General features: G+C 46.1%; 1 protein-coding gene across 1 annotated transcript; it reads left to right on the top strand.

Moving 5' to 3' along the window:
- The first annotated feature begins 2497 nt into the window (after positions 1-2497).
- Positions 2498-14751, top strand: Tm4sf19 (transmembrane 4 L six family member 19). Its single transcript, XM_028894105.2, has 6 exons — positions 2498-3113; positions 10260-10493; positions 11034-11099; positions 12490-12659; positions 12795-12978; positions 14496-14751. The coding sequence occupies exons 2-5, from the start codon at positions 10293-10295 to the stop codon at positions 12976-12978; spliced, it is 621 nt and encodes a 206-aa protein (XP_028749938.1). The 5' UTR covers positions 2498-3113; positions 10260-10292; the 3' UTR covers positions 14496-14751.
- The last annotated feature ends 2627 nt before the right edge of the window (positions 14752-17378 follow it).

Here is a 17378-nt window from a genome sequence, read left to right as displayed (position 1 = left end):
GAGACATACTATCATTCATACCCAGCTTAGATTCTATTTAATTGAAAATTTCTGTAGGCATGTGCACATTTACATAGATAAACATGCCTACCTAAGGCTGGGCATGGTGGAGCACACCTTAATCCCAACACAGAAGAGACTGAAGCAGGAAGTTGCCCTGCTTCAAGACCACCTGGGAAACATGGTGAGTACCAGGGCAAGGAAGAACAAAACCCAGCTTGTATACAATCTAAAAGACTCAGTTGGAAGTTGTTGGGAACACAAGACCCTTGTGCTCACAGGTTAGCACTAGGGAAATCGGGAATGTTAAACATGCAGAATTGTCTCTTCAACAGGAAAGACAGATAACCTGTTTTTCCACCCAAAACCCTGGGAATGGAGGTGGTTAATAGCCTGGTGTCTGTGCTATCTGTACGACCAGGCCATACCAACCTCCCACAACCAGGGACAGGGGGCGGCTAATAGGTTAGGTGACCTTTGTTTATCTGTATGGCCAGGGGTTCCCTCAACTGGGACTGGAGGTTGCTAATAGCCTAGATGATCTCTACACTATCTGTATGACAGAGACCACATCAGATCTTCCCTTGGGCTCTTAAGCTGGATATGTTTAGCTGGAGAGATGGCTCAGTGGTTAAGAGCACTGACTGCTCTTCCAGAGGACCCAGGTTCAGTTTCCAGCACCCACATGGCAGCTCACAACTGTCTGTAACTCCAGTTCCAGGGGATCCAACACCCTCACACAGACATACATGCACATAAAATAAAAATAAATTATTAAAAAAAGATATGTATAGCCTATTTCAAGAACCCATCTTCATGGAAGAAGTGACATGAACTTTGAGAAGAGTAATTATGAAGGTAATTGAGAAGGTGATTATGCTTCCTTGTGCACACTTGTGCACAGAGGATTGTGTTACATCAGAAAACTTTTTTCCAAATTGTGCTGCATTCAATATGCCTATTATAAACTGCACAGCATCAGACTCTAGGAGTTTGAGCCAACACCAGCTAAGTCATGTTGAACTGGATTTCCTTCTTGCCTCACATGGATCGTTATTCTGCTGACCCTGGTGTTTGTAGAGACCCCCATGGGGAGTGGTGGCATACACCCTTAACCCCAACCCTTGGGCAGCAGAAGCAGGCAGATCTATGTGAGTTTGAGGCCAGCCTGGTCTACACAGCAAGCTCCAGGACAGCCAGAGCTATACAGTGAGACCCTGTCTCAAAACAAATCTAATTAACTATATAAGTAAAATAATAAAAGACTTTAACTAGAGCTGGAGAGATGGCTCAGCAGTCATGAGCACTCTCGGCTCTTCCACAGGACTGGGGTTTGGTTCCCAGCATCCCTAACAGGCAGCTGGCCGCCACCTGTAACCCCAGTTCCAAAGGGATTTGACACCCTCTTCTGGCCTCCACAGGTACTGCATGCCTAGGATGCACTTATTCAGATACTGCATCCTTATTGCACTTATTCAGTATGAATAATGTTGGTTATGATGTTGGTTTCATCAACAGAAGTAAATTCTGGGCAGAGACTGTGTGTGTGTTACTTTGTCTGGTACATGAATTAACTCATTAGTAAAATGATTCTTGAACTTCTATCATGCTGAGTTCAGTGTATTCAGATCAGGTAAGATACAACCTTCACCCTCTAGAACAGTGGTTCTCAACTTTCCTAAGGCTGCGACCCTTCAATACCTCATGTTATGGTGACCCCCAACCATAAAATTACTTTTGTTGCTACTTCATAACTGTAATTTTGCTGCTTTTATGAATCATAATGTAAATATCTGCATTTTCTGCTGCAACCTCTGAGAAAAGGTTGTTCAACCACAAAGGGGTCGCGACCCACCCATTGAGAACCACTGCTCTAGGACCAGTTATGTGAACTGAAGCTCCCAGAAAACATTCTACAAGGCCATTTGAGTGATTAAAATGTCTGTGGTTGGGCGTCAGGAGGTGGTTGGAAGCGTCAAGAGCACTGGCTGGTCTTCCAGGGGGCCTGGGTTTGATTTATGGTAACCACGTGGTAGCTCATAACTCCAGTTTTGGGATCCAGTGCCCTCTAGTCTCAGCAAGTACCAGGCACACACAGACGTGTGTGCAAACAAAACTCCCATACATATTACATAATTACATTAATTTTAGAAGAGATGTGTTCCCCCCACCCCTTTTCCAGAATTTGTGAGCTTAGCTCTCTTTTCTAAAAATTCTTAAGCTAGCCACTACAACCAAAAACCAAATATAGAGCATTCTGCCTCCCGTGATTATCCCTGCTGAGTATGAGAAAGTTAATTAAGGAAAAATGTTTTACCTGTATGGTTTCTAGAAAGAAAAAAAAAAGACAATAATTCTTGGATATTAGTTGTCATCATTACGGTTAATATGCCACGGAAATTTTCTAAGCTATTTGTTTTATTTTCGCTTTTGTTATATGTTGCTTTGGGGACAGGGTTCCTGCTTCCCCTTCTGTCTCCTGAGGATGGCAGGGAGCTTCCCCATCCGGTGGCGGCTGGGGGCAGGTCTGGAGCTACCACCACAGGGTAGCATACTTACTACGTTTGTTGTGACTGTGATACCAGAGGGCGGTGCCTGGTGCTTGAACACAAAAGGAAGAAGAACAGCCCTGTGAGGCCAAGTAAGGGTCGAGACGGAAGAAAGGGTGGGCTGTGCTCAGTGTTACTCCCCCAGAGTCCAGATTCTACAAGCCAGGATGATACAGCAGGGTGGGGCCGTGGGTGTGGGGACAGGGCGCTGGTGGCGGAGCTGAGGGAGCCCCGTGACTCACTGAGACCACTGAGCTCATGCAGCCATGCCTCGTTTCCTTCCTTGGGATCACATGAAGATGAGCAGAGAGAGGGTCACGAGCACAGGGTTCGCCTGTGACAAAATGGTCCTCCCATGGCGGCCGTGGGCAGCTGTGCACACACACACACACACACACACACACCCACTCACACATGAATTCCCCGGGGCGACCTCTACATATACAGAACCTTCCGGAGCCTGCAAGCCTGGGAGAAAGCCGGGGCTGCAGGAGCCAGGGCCCACTTTGAACAGAGCGTCCTCCACTTTCCTGGTCTCCATCCTGACTCTTGCTTCAGACACAGGTAAGCCGAGATGAACGCGTCCAAGGCCAGCAGGACCCAGCGGTTAAGAGCGCCTGTCTTGCAGTGCAGGGTCCTGGCTCTGCCGCTTCACCGCTGTGGGACTCCGGGCCGTCTAGAGACTGTTAGAACAGTCTCCTAGTGAACTTCAGGCCTCTGTACCTGCCTAGAATACCCTTCCCGTCCAGCGTCTGTCTCCTCTACAGTCAAGTTTCTCCGTGACAGCACTTCTTCCCGGAGGCCTTGTCTTGCAGGCAAGGGTTAAGCGGTCCTGTGTGAGCTCCTGCCCTTACCACACTTCATTCTCCCTGCTTTATGCCCCGTTCCTCTTAGCTTTATAGTCCTCAAGGAAAGGAACTGTGTGTTTGCCACCATTGTCTCTATAGGTGCCGGGCAAAGACTGGGCATTTGATTACTGTCAACTGAGGAAGGAAGAGACGGGTGGAAACAGGGAAACAGACACAGAATGTGTGCTCTCCGAGACAATTGCTCCTGTGCCCAGACAGTCGCTGGTGTTTGATTGGTTCACCCAGCCTCCTCTACATGATGGTGCATGCCTGAGGTCCCAGCACTTGGGAGGTGGAGGCAGAAAGCAGAAATTCAAGGCCAGCCTGGGCTACAAGAGACCCTGTCTCAAAACCAAACCAACCCAAATTTGATCTTCTGATCCTGCCTGCCTCTACTCACATGAAAACGAGCCAGCCTCTTTGCTAATCTCCTGACTCACGTCTTTGGAAGGATTTCTCAGAGTGCTGTGATTTCTATGAAAGGTCATGGAGAGGAAGTGAAAGTCAAAACCCCTTCTTCAGACAGAGTGGGGCCTCCTTGTTCTTACTGCAGAGTCCGATGGGCAGGCCAGCCGAGGGTCAGTAGTGACTAAGCAAAGCTGGCATCTTCAGGGGCAGACTCTTGGGTTAATTCTCCTGGAGGTATCCTTTTCCTCCAGTTTAACTTAAATTTTTTTTAAGTTTATTTTTTAATTACACTCATGATATTTATTAATTACACTCATGATATTAATTACATTTGTAATATTCATTGATTACGTTCACAGTATTCATTCAATAATTATATTTATGATATTCATTAATTACATTAATTGTATTGATTTATTACAGTCATGATATTATGTCCTGATACTACTGTCCATTTGTGGGTTTTTTCCACACACAAAACAGAGATTCTGTACTTAGGAAATCTTTGTTCTCTATTTTTTTCTTCTCTGTCTTGAGATAACATCTAATCTTTCTGTCTCTATGAATTTGTATATTCTATATATTTCATGTAATACAATTCTATAGTATTTATCTTTTTTTAATGTAAAAACATTTTATGTACAACTGCAGGAGAAATAATACTCAGATAGCCTGAACATGAAAACAGGTTATAACGTAAAAGTCCAGGGTTATTTTAAACAGTAAAATATTTTCTCTGTAGAAAATAGTATAAATGAGCCAGGCGGTGGTGGCGCACGCTTTTAATCCCAGCACTCGGGAGGCAGAGCCAGGCAGATCTCTGTGAGTTCGAGGCCAGCCTGGGCTACCAAGTGAACTCCAGGAAAGGCACAAAGCTACGCAGAGAAACCCTGTCTCGAAAAACCAAAAAAAAAAAAAAAAAAAAAAAAAAAAAAAAGGAAAAAAAAAAGAAAAAGAAAATAGTATAAGTGATAACATTTCCCAATAAGCCCTTTTAAACCAAATGATACCCAAATTATACATATAAATATTGATTCGATTCTGGGGTACAGAAGAGACCTATCTTCATCTGTTCAGAGAGCTGTTTTACTTATAACTTAAAATTTTATGTTGCAAGCTGAGCATGCCTGGAGACCCATCGAGTCTACATATGTACACCCCCCAAAATAAGTCTAGATTTTCATTTTAGGCTATGACTTACCTTGAGCTTGCTCGGAATGACTTAACTGAGCATTCATATGTACATAGCATACATGTGTACTTATGTACGCTATGCATAGACCCCATTTGCTCTCCTTGACTGTACATGTAGTACATCTTTCTCCACTTGTTTACATCTGGCGTGGGACTCACCAAAACACTGGGAGCCCATCATTCTTAGTTATAGGGTCTCTGAATTCCACTCACCCAAAAGGCCACGCTCAGGTTTGTAGATTTTCCTCTATTTGTCTAAATTGGTGTTGTTTTATTTTTGTTTTGAGCCTAGGCTCATGTAGCCTAGACTCAAGGCTAGCCTCCAATATACTATGTAGCCAAGGCTAGCCTTGAACTACAGATCTCTTGCTTCCAATAACAAGGAGCTGAGATAACAGGTGTACACCACCATGCCTGACTTCAAGAATTATTCATTGGTTGGTTATCTGAAGTTCAGTATTAACTGAGAGTCTTTTCTTGTGTGTTTGGCTTGGGAGTTTTGAGACATGGCGCCACAGCTGGCGTCAAACTCACTATGTGGAGGGCAGCCTTGAACTCTTGCCTCTATTTCTCAAGTCTGGGGCTATAACAGGTCTGTGCCACCATGCCTGGCACAGGCTCAGTAATTTTCGACCCCTTCCTGTGACTTTCCTGAGAAGAAACAGGAGAGTTTGATTTTGATAACTGGGGGTCTCGATACACCTCACTCACAGGTGATTATGAGCAGGTGCTGAATGGCCAGTAACATATCAGTCCTTACTGGGCCCTGACAAAATCGGTCCCCTGAGAGACAGTGGGTTAATGTCGCAAGCGGAGCACTGCCCTTAAATGGCAAGATAGTCTGGGGAGGGAAGCCTGCCTAAGTCACAAGATGATGAGGAACTCAGTACAAGGGGGAAAAAAAAAACAAAGCAAACCCCAGCACGGTGGGAAGGAACGCTTTCCAGAGGGCCTTGCCTCTCGATAGCTGGACGTGGGCCAGAGCCTGACCGGAGCTGGGAAGCTGAATCTGGTGCATGGGCTTCCAAAGGAGGCCTCCATCGTCTTTCCTGGCTCCTCACCACTTCCTTCCCTCCAGGTTCTTGGTGTCTCTGGGTAAGGGGCTCTTCATGCCCACCTCCCCAGCTCCCCTAAAATGTCCCTCTCCTCTAGCAAGACCCAGACATCCTTTCACTTGGAACCCGCTACTCTATTCAATGTGAAAGGGTTTGGTAAAGTTGCTCACCACACAGAACAGAATTAACTGCAGCAGGAAGGTAGATGCATGGGGGTAGGGGAACATGGACTGAGAGGCATCCCAAGCCACCAAGGACTGTGGGGACCCACTGAGGAAAGAGCTTGCTTCCTCAGTGCTGTCCCTGAAAGCCATCTCCTTACCGTAAGCTGTAGTTTGTTTGTTTGAGGTCCTTTTCTGATTTGTGTTCGGTGGTTGTTGTGGCTGCTGAGGCAGGGTCTCTCTTTGTAGTCCTGGCTGTCCTGAAACTCACTGTGTAGCCCAGGCTGGCCTCACTCTTAGGTTCTTTTTGTTTCAACCTCCTAAGTTACTGGGATTCCAGGGGTGAGCCACCTGTATCATGGATCAGGACTTTTTTTTAAAATGGCTGAATGTTCCCCTATATGCATATAAAACATATTTTGTTGATGGACATTTGGGTTATTGACATATGTCTAATTTTAGCTTTTATGAGTAGCTACTATGGTCGTTCAAGCATCAGCGCTTGTGCGGGCAAGCGTCTTCACTGCACTTTCATAAAGCAGAGGAATTACTGGTTGGTTTGTTAAGTGGGTGTTTAGGCACATGACAGTGTCACACTGTTTCCAGAGCGGATTAACCATCACGTTCTCACAGCAGTGTGGGACCCTTCCAGTTGCTTCTCACCCTCACCCACAGTTATATACATTTTTTTTTAATGCCGAATGCTGTTTATTGAAGGAGGGAGGAATGCTGTTTATTGAAGGAGCCTTAAATACAGGCTTACAGCACAATGGGAGAACTGTGGAGGGCAGAAGTTTGCTACAGATGTTTTACAATCTTGCATCTAAGTTGTTAACGCCCATTATGCAGGATACACAGACAAGGAACTTCCCTTAAGCGTTCAGGAGGGTGAAACCCGGGAGGGAATTAGCATAGGGAGGATATCAAGGTCAAGGTCAGCATGCAAGGCAACAGTTATCCAAAACGGGGGCCAGTGCCCTACAGGTCCCCCTTTAACTAATAAATGATCTTCTGACTTAGGTTGCATGGGACGTCAGCAGGTCACCTTACCCGTCATGGAGACGCCTGCCCAGGCCACACAGGCACTCTGTCTTAGGTTGGTGAACGCCCCCCAGGCATTACACGTCTCTGAATACTCATTATCATACAGGCTCAATCATGTGTGAGCTGTTGCCAAAGATCTCAAAGTGGCACTGGGCTTGCAATCTGTGTGTTCGACACAGAAAAGACCAACAGAAGTCCTAAAACACCCATAGCCAGTAGGATAAAGGCAATTGAGCCATTCCCTTCCTTAACAAGCCTTACTGCAAATTGGAGTCCTTGTAAGATGGTATCCCAAAGCAAATGGAACTTGAGTTTATACATTTATAACTTTCAAAGCCAATCGAAATGTATATAACTATTGAATTAAATTTATCATGTCCAATAGAATGAAAGATTAACTAACTGTGGTAGCTACTTTTGCTGCCAGGGTCTCCATTGTGCTAGCTGTAGTAAGCAATTATGAAATGGTAATCCCAGAAACAATAGCAGTGTTGGCCGCCTCTGCTATAACAGCAACAACAGCAGCAGCAATGTCAAATTCTCTTCTTGAGTGTGTGGGCATCCACAGACATGGATACAACTCCAGGAACACGAACCACCAAGGTCCATTTTTCTTGATCCCAGCACGACTTAATCAGGCAGCTCTGCAAAAAAACAACTAAGAACCATAAAGAAAAAACAGGCAGGTCACAAGGAGTATAACTAATAGTTTTATAATGGCTACATTTAGGTTGATAATTTTTAAGATATCTTCAAAGGGGGCTAAAAGAATTTCAGGAGACCAATAAATGTTGCACAGAGCCACTCCTGAAAAGTATGTATTACACCAGCTTGAAAAGGATTTTGAAAATGAAAAAAGGCTTAGCTGGCATGCAACTGTTAACAAATGGGTTATATACATTTATAAATGCTAACAAGGCTGGATGCTGTTGATGATGCACTCCCAAAGGCAGAGGCAAGCTGATCTCTGTGAGTTTGAGGCCAGCTTGATCTACATAGTGAAGTCCAGGTCAGCCAGGGCTACATAGTGAGACCCTGTCTCAAATAAAACAAAACAAAAACAAACAAACCTCTAACAATGGCAAGGTCATGTAGTCAGCCAGTCTGTCTCTCCCTCTCTCCCTTCCCCAGGCTAGCATTGAACTCCTGGGCTCAGGTGGTCTTCCTCCTTCTGCCTCCCCTTCCCACATAGCTGGACTACAGAGATGCACAGCCACACTGGCTTGGGTCATTGAGGTCTTCCTTTTCTCCACAATGCTCTGTAATTCTTATCATACACATCTTGTACACATTATTAAATATAGCCATAGATATTTTTGTTTTTGTGCATTACAAATACCTTTTAAGTGAAAAACTTGAACTTTGCACGCCTTTAATCCCAGCATTCTCGAAACAGAGGCAGGTGGATCTCTGAATTCGAAGCCAGCCTGGTCTACAGAGTGAGTTCCAAGACAGCCAGGACTATTACATAGAGAAACCCTGTCCTGAAAAACCAAAAAAAAAAAAAAAAAAAAAAAAAAAAAAAAAAAAAAAAAGTCAACTTGTCATTGTCTGTGTTCGGGGATAGAATACAGTATTAATATTTTATTCTATGTTCTTGCTAAACTCACCTATTAGTTCAAGTAATTCTTAATAGATTGATTAGGATTTTCTGCATATATAGCCAAATTATCTTTGAATAATGTTGTTTCCTGTTTATGCTTTTTTTTTCTTATTACACTGGACAAGAAATAAGAACTTTGATCCTAGCACTTGGGATGCAGAGGCAAGATACATCTGAGTTTGGGAGCTTGGTCTACATACTGAGTTCCAGACCAACCAAGGTTACATAGTGAGACCCTACCCTGTCTCAAAACAAACAACAACAACAACATCAAATGAATACCACTGGCTAGAAGTGTGGAGAAGGGGCATCTTGACAGCACCTTTAAAAGTTTTATTGAATAGGAATAGTCATTGGGCTGTTGAGATGACCCAGCAGGTAAAGGTGCTTGTCACCAAGCCTCACAATTGAGTTCAATCCCTGGGACCCACATGATGGAAGGAGAGAATGGACTCTTGAAAATTGTTCTCTGGGCTGGGTGCTGGTGGTGCACGCCTTCAATCCCTGCACTTGGGAGGCAGAGCCAGGCAGATCTCTGTGAGTCCGAGGCCAGCCTGGTCTACAGAGTGAGAGCCAGGACAGGTACCAAAACTACACAGTGAAACCCTGTCTCAAAAACCAAAAAAGAAAAAGAAAAGAAGACAGAAAAATTTCCTCTGGGGCTGGAGGGATGGCTCAGTGGTTAAGAGCACTGGCTGCTCTTTCAGAGGTTCAATTCCCAGCACCTATAAGGTGACTCACAACCACCCATAACAGTAGTCTCATAGGATCAGATGGCCTCTTCTGGTGTGCAGATAGATGTATGTACATGCACACAAAACATCCATATACATAAATAAATCTTTAAAAAAAAACAGAAGAGAGTTATTCTCTGATCTCCTCACATGTGATGTGTCACAGGAATGCCCCATACACACACACAACACACACACACACACACACACACACACACACACACGTACACACAGTCTCGCTTTCTCTCTCTCTAAATTAATAAAGTATAATAAAAATTTCAAAAGGAAAAATAGACAATCATTGGTTATAATAGGACACACAGAGAATATGATGGACTGGCAATATGTGTGGTTGAAGCTTGGCAGAAAATGGAGGGCATAACTCTAATTGTTGGGGAAGGCTTAGAAAGGCTGTGTGTTTTAAAAGCTCCTCAGCATAGCTGGGTGTCATGACTCATGCCTTTAACCCAGCACTCAGGAGGCAGAGGCAGATGAATCTCTGAGCACAGGCCAGCCTGGTCTACAGAATGAGTTCCAGGACAGCCAGGGCTACACAATGAAACCCTGTCTCAAAACAAAAACAAAAACAACAAACAAACAAAAACTCCTCACCTGTCCTTGATGTGACCTGTTCACAGAAGCCGTCTGCATTCTGTCTTCTAGCACATTCGGTGTGACCTCTCCCATCGTTCTGGGATGCTGTCCTTTTCCCGTGTGACGGCCTGCTCACGGACCTGCTCCCGCTTCATCGGGCTGAGCCTCGGGACTGCATCCCTGTTTGCTGCTGGGGCCAACATCGCACTCCTCTTTCCTAGCTGGGACGTTACCTACCTGACGAGGGGCCTCATCGGCAAGCATGCCATGCTGGGCTCGGGACTCTGGGGAGGGGGTTTCATGGTACGTACGTACGCACCTTGGGTTCTGTGAGTGCGAATTCCCAAAGCCTCTTTCAGGGATGGAACTAGGAGGTGGTGGTGGTCGGGTGTTCCAACAGATTGGCATTGGGTCCATAAGCAGCCCAAGAAATACGGGGACTTGTCATGGGTTGCTGGATCTTGGAACCAGGAAGGCTAGATGGGTGTTAGCACCTACAGAGTCAAAATGGGCTAAGTTCAGCCTGGGCCCATTTCAACAGCTGTGCATGGCAGCTGGAAACGCAAATCACCCAGTCTCTTCTTCCAGATTTATTTGTGTGTGGGTATTTTGACCCTAAGTGTGTATGTATGTATGTATGTATACCATGTGGGTGCAGGAACCTTCAGAGTCCAGAAGAGGGCATCAGATTCTCTGGAACTAGAGTGACAGAGGTTGTAAGACACCGTGTGTGTGCTGGAAACCAAACCTGGGTCCTCTGAAAGAGCAGCCAGTGCTCTTAACCACTGGGCCACCTCTCCAGCCCTACTCGGTCTCCTCTTAACACACTTGTCTGCTCTCCAGGTTCTCGTGGCAGCGACTCTCATCTCCGTGACGGGCTACTTCAGTAAGAGCGCCCCCTGTCTGCGTGTAAGTACCAGTGCCCACCTTTAACACGACTCTCACTCTCTACCCTAGAGGCAGAGGGCTCAAGGGGCAATTTGAGCTTTCGGGCTTGAAGTCAGTCCCTAACTCGGTCTTTTAACAACCCCAAACTCTTGGCAGTGGCTTAGTTTTCCAGGCTCATCTGTAGGAAGGGTTAGGGCCAAGGATGAAGTGGCTAATGAACCTCAGATGTCTGCATAAGTGTGATAAGCTGTCATTTTCTCTGATCCTGAAGTAATAGGAATAGGATTTAAGTATTCAGTGATCATATATCATTGACAGAAAATGTCCTGGCTATTTTTTTTTATGTATTTACTTAGTTATTTTGGGGTTTTCTTTTCTTTTTCTTATTTGGTTTCATGTGTTTATGCTGTTTTGGCTGCTGTGTGTGTTTGTATGTTTGTGTGCCGTGTGTGTACTTGGTGTCTGTGGAGGCCAGAAGAGGGTGTCAGCGCACTGGAACTGGAGTTGCTTTGGTTGTGCACTGTCACGTGGGTGTTGTGAACATAACTCGGATCCTCTGAAGAGCATCCTTTCTCCAGCCCCCATTTGGGCTTTCTTGAGACAGGATTTCACTATGTAGTTTGGAGTTAGCTTTGAACTCGTAATCCTCCTGCCTCATCTCCCCAGTGCTGGGATCATAGGTGTGAAGCACTCTGCTGGTGCTTGGTTAGTTTAATATTTTCTTAGAGGGCTGGGGTGCAGCTCAGTGACAGAGCATTTGCCCACCATGCATGAGGTACTGGAGTGAATTCTCAGCACTGAAACAACCGACCAAGGAACAAAACAAACCACGTACATGTACATGTACCCATACACACACACACACACACACACACACACACACACACACACACACACACACACAGAGACTTTTTTCTCCCCATTAGAAATAAGCCAACCACCAGTTTATAATCTGATTCTTCTACTCTATAGATAATGACAAGACCAGAGTCAAATTGCTCTTCATTACAGCTGCATCAGTATAGATTTTCAAATAACCTCAAGCTGAGTGTTGTGGCTCACCCCTTTTAACACCAACTTTTGGGAGGTGGAGATGGGAGGATCAGGAGTTCAAGGTCATCAGTAGACTAGCAAGGAGATATCAACCTGCTAGAAGGTCCAAAGACCCTGTGCAGTGAGGCGATGCAGATTCCTGTGTCTGCCTCTTTCTGGCCTTTCTCAACAGTTTCCTCTTAGGCACCTCATCAGCCACCCTTGGAACATGTTTTAAAGGGATGTGTCACCCCGCACCCCCTCCCCCATGTAGGGTGGGAGAATGCCTGGCCACCAGAGAAGTTAGAGTGGGTCATGCCACCCCACCAGCCCCCTGACCACAGCTCCGTGTGAGCTCTGTCCCCTGCCTCCTCTACAGATGCTCATCGCCCTGTTGTCAAGTGGCCTGGCTCTTCTTGGGGCTTTGGTTTGCTTTATCACGTCTGGAGTAGCCTTGAAAGATGGTCCCTTTTGCATGTTCGATGTCTCATCCTTCAATCAGACACAAGCTTGGAAATTTGGTTATCCCTTCAAAGACCTGCCCAACAGGTAATGGTCACCCTCACAAGCACAGTCCCCTGACCTGGGCCAGGGGAGCCCCAGTCCTGTGTTTTCTATTGGAGTTCCTTAATTGGGTATTTTTGTTTATTCCCCTACCCCTGACCCCCTTATTCTTGGGCCTAGGAATTATCTGTATGACCGCTCACTCTGGACCTCCGTCTGCCTGGAGCCCTCTAAGGCTGTGGTTTGGCACGTGGCCTTCTTTTCCACCCTCCTGTGTATCAGCCTCCTCCAGCTTCTCCTGGTGGCCATCCATCTCATCAATAGCATCCTCGGCTTGTTCTGCAGCTTCTGTGAGAAATGCTAGGTAAGGGATGTCCTTTCAGGAACCAGTGTTCTCACTATATGCGTCCTCCAACCTTTTCTGCAAGAATAGGGGGTAACTCCCTTCGAGGCCTTCCTATAGGCCGCCAGCACTTTCTTGCACGTAGGGGGAATGATGCAATAAAATGAAAATTATGCTGTGTACTTTGAAGATGACACCGTAACAGAAAGAGCAACGAGGTCATTGCTAGTGTATAGGGGGAAACTTTTAACTCGTAAAATGATTTCATTTCAGCCTCTTGACAACCCCATAAAGGTTGACCCCATACTAAGATAGAGAAGCTGAGACTCTCAGACACACCACTATGTGACCCCCTGATGAACCCTGATAATAGGTTTCTCCACCGATGCAGTAAGTCAGATCAAGCTGAATTGAAAAAGTAAAAGAACAGGTTTATTTGAGCAAAGAAACTCCAGGGTGAGTTCTCCAGAGATCGAGGCCGGAGAAGTCATGCACCTGAACTGAAGCAGGGAGGTTATATAGCCTGTAAGTAAGGGGTGATGACGTGTCTGCCACAAGCTGGGTTTATGTCCAAGTATGGTCAAAAGCTGAGCACTTTAGGTGGGGACTTGGGCTGCTGGCAACTTCATTGGAGGGGTTGTCACGGCTGCCAAGAATGCAGAACTGGACTTTTTGGTGCTTTTTCTTTATTGGAGATTCTCTGAGAGGGTGGGGTCTGGAGAGAAGGAGATGGGGCTTCTCAGACCACACAGGAGCAAGCTGGAGGTTCCAAGCAAACACCCTCAAATTCTAAATTCAAGTTTACCACTGTAATAGACAGAATTGCATTTCCTCAGAATCATAGATGGGAACCCTTATCACCAATGTGACTGTATTGGAGACAGGGCCTTACATGGTAATCAAGGATACATGAGGTCATAAAGGTGAGGTCCTGATCCAGTAGGATTGACATCCTTGCAGGAAGAACAAGAGACTGGGCATGGTGGAGTCAGGAGGATCATCGGTTCTAGACCAGCCTAGGCTACATATTGAGATCCTATCTCAAACAAACAAAATAGACTCAGGAAGATGAGGCAGGAGGATGGGGAGTTCTGGGCAAATTAGAGAGACCCTGTTTCAAAATAATAGAGCCAAGGATGTAGCTTACTGTTACAACAGAAGCAGAGTTCTGGGCTCAGTCTCCAATACTGGAAGAGGGAGGGAGGGACGGACAGACGGATGGACGGACGGACGGACGGACGGACGGAAGTACTCCATGAAAGAAAGTTACAGATCACCATGCTTATTAAGCCAATGAAGACTATTAAGAGTATACTGGGTCTTTTATTAGCTGCTGATTAAGAGCAGGCAAGTGCCTCAGAAAAACTCTTGGTAGGGAAGCGAGGATAGGGTTCTTAAAGTCTGAAGGCTGCAATCACGTCCCACCAGATGCAGGTGGACTCTTTTCCAGAAGGGAGGGAGGAAACCTTTGATTGTAAAACATCACACAGGTGTCAGTTCTTAGAGAAATGGTTCCATTGCATCTGTCCCTCTTCTAGCAGGGAAGAAGGAACCTTTGACCTATGAAACGCCCTGGATCATCCTTTATCAGAAGGAAGGAGAATCCTTTGTTTACATGCAAGATGAGACTCCAGAGAGATGTGGGCTCAGGGTAAGCTGACCTTTCCTAAGCCATTTCAAATGAGGGACCACTGAAGGTGACTCACTGGATGAAGATGCCTGCTGCTAAGCCTGAAGACCTGACCTTTAATCCCCAGAACCTATGTGGTGGAAGAACAGACTCCTGTAAATTGCCCTTTGACCTCTACACACACACACACACACACACACACACACACACACACACACACACTGTGGCACATATACAACTCCTACCCCAGACACAAATAAATAAATGTAATTTTTAATTTAAAGTGTGTTTTATTTTATTGTGTACATGGATGTTTGGCCTGTATGTGTGTCTGTGTCCTTGCATGCATCTGCAGAGGCCAGATGAGGGTGTGAGATTCTTTGAAATTGGACTTACAGATGGTGTGAGCTACCATGAGGGTGCTGGGAATTGAAACCTGAGTCCTCTGGAAGAGCAGGTTGTGTTCTTAATCACTGAGCCATCTCTCAGCCACTAGCCTCATTTTTTTTTAAAGGATGAGAAGGAGAAGGAGGATGGTGTGGGGGTGGGGGTGGGGCCTAGCTCTCACTTGTTACATGAAAACAAAGAAAAGGCTACATAAGGACTGAGCAAGAGTCAACCATCTGCTGGGCGGTGGTGGCCATGCCTTTAATCCCAGCACTAGGGAGGCAGAGGCAGGTAGATCTCTGAGTCTGAGGCCAGCCTGGGCTACAGAGTGAGTTCCAGGATAAACTCCAGTGCTACATAGAGAAATCCTGTCTCAAAAAAAAAAAAAAAAAAAAAGTCAGCCACCTGGAATCTGAAGAGACAAGCCTCCAGAGAAATCGAATCTGCTGTTACCTTGATCTTCAATTTCTAGCTTACTGAAATGTCATAAAATATGGATATGGCGGTTCATGCTTATAAGACCAGCACTCAGGAACCTGAGGCAGGAGAATCATGCACCAAGGCCAGTCTTGGCTGAATAGAGAGTACTTGTCTCAACTGGCAACAACCACAGACTTCTGTTGACTAGTCCACCCAGACTGAGGAAATCTGCTGGAGCGGCCCTAGCAGACTAACAGACCAGGGCTCTTTGCAGTAGTATACGGCAGAGTTCAACAGATAGCGTATTCTGGGTACCCACTGCATGCCTGCACGGATGCACATGCTGTCAACCCAATCCACAGGTGCCCAAGACCAACTCTTTGCCCTTGGTCCCTGCCCTGCCCTTAGACTGATGGTCCATTTGTCATATGACATCATATGTAAGAACTAAGCTAGCACTGAACACAGGTGCCAGATTGCTCAGAGGAACAGTGAGCTCCAGAGAAAGCCTAAAGAAGGCTTTGGTTGCTTTGAGCTGATGGTATTTGTGAGAGTTAGTCCAGCAAAGAGGGGTGAGGGGTGTCTTAGTTATTCTCTACTGTTGTGAAGACACACCATGACCAAGGCAATTCATAAAGTAATAGTTTACTGAGGCTTACGGTTACACAGAGTGAGTCCATGATCACCATGGCAGCAGGCAGGCAGGCATGGTGCTGGAGCAGTAGCTGAGAGTTTTGTATCTTATCTGAAAGTCTGGAGGCGGAGAGAAAGAGACTAGGCCTGGCATGAGCTTTTGAAACCTCAGAGCCCACCTCCCGTTCCATGCCTCCTCCTAATCCTTCCTAAACAGTTCTCCAACTTCAGACCAAACATTCAAATATACGAGTCTATGGGAACTGTTCTCATTCAAACCACCACGGTGTCAGGTTTCAAGCTTGTCTATGGGGGCAAGGCTCATGCCAGGGACAGGGCTGCTGATGGTTTTTTTTTTTTTTTTTTTTTTTTTTGTGTGTGTGTGTGTGTGTGTGTTTGTGAGTGCCAAATGCCGTTTATTGAAGGAGGGAGGAGGTCTTAAATACAATGGGAGAACCCTGAGGGCAGAAGTTCACTACCCAAGATTGTTTTACAATCTTACATCTAAGCTGTTAACTGTTGAGCCAAGGGACTCATCAAGAGGCTGTGAGCTCTGAGCTGGTGTGGGCTGTGTACCCTGCTGGTGGTCTTTCTCTACAGACCTCAGCATGCTGGCCAGTGCCAGGAGGAAGGCATAACCAGCCAGTCAGATCATGAAGAATCTTACCCACAGGCAAAGTAGTTTGAATGCTAGAGGACAGCCATGGGAGCCGCTGAAAGATGTCATAGGGACACAGGAAAGCCACTCTGAGGCATTCCAAAGGATGGTCAGGCAAAGTGGGGTTTGGGAGTTAGAACCAGGGACACCATTCTAGGCTCCCTGAATAAGGTTTTTGTCTCTTGTTTTGAGATAGAGTTTCATGCAGCTCAAGCTGGCCTCACACTTACCATGGAGCTGGGGATGGTCTTGTATTCACCCTGATCCTTCTGCCTCCACCTCCCAAATGTGCCACTATGTCTAGCTGAAGAAGGAACGTTCTGAACCAAAATCTGAATAGTAAAATTAGTCTCCGCTGGAACTTGTAACAGGGTATTTCCCCAGCAACTACCCCTCTGAATGTCATAGAAGACATTTTGGAACCCCCCCCCTCCCCAGACAGGGTTTCTCTGTAGCTTTGGAGCCTGTCCTGGAACTTGCTCTGTAGACCAGGCTGGCCTCAAATTCACAGAGATCTGCCTGCCTCTGTCTCCCGAGTGCTGGGATTAAAGGCATGTGCCACCACCGCCTGGCTCATTTTGCAACTTTTAAATAAAACCATCAGGTTGGTGGCCGAGCGCGGGTTGGAAGCCCGGGGGGGAGGGGGGGCGGGGCTTTGCGCGGACGGGGGCGGAGCTGGAGGGGCTGCGTCAT

Source organism: Peromyscus leucopus, chromosome 12 (assembly GCF_004664715.2).
Source record: "Peromyscus leucopus breed LL Stock chromosome 12, UCI_PerLeu_2.1, whole genome shotgun sequence".
Lineage (NCBI taxonomy): Eukaryota > Metazoa > Chordata > Mammalia > Rodentia > Cricetidae > Peromyscus > Peromyscus leucopus.
This window is presented reverse-complemented; position numbering and strand designations above follow the sequence as displayed.

Coding starts and splice junctions, on each gene's coding strand:
- Tm4sf19 (XM_028894105.2), top strand. CDS start 10,293: ATGCTGTCCTTTTCCCGTGTGACGGCCTGCTCACGGACCTGCTCCCGC. Junction 11,100..12,489: donor AGAGCGCCCCCTGTCTGCGT/GTAAGTACCAGT, acceptor CCTCCTCTACAG/ATGCTCATCGCCCTGTTGTC. Junction 12,660..12,794: donor TTCAAAGACCTGCCCAACAG/GTAATGGTCACC, acceptor TCTTGGGCCTAG/GAATTATCTGTATGACCGCT.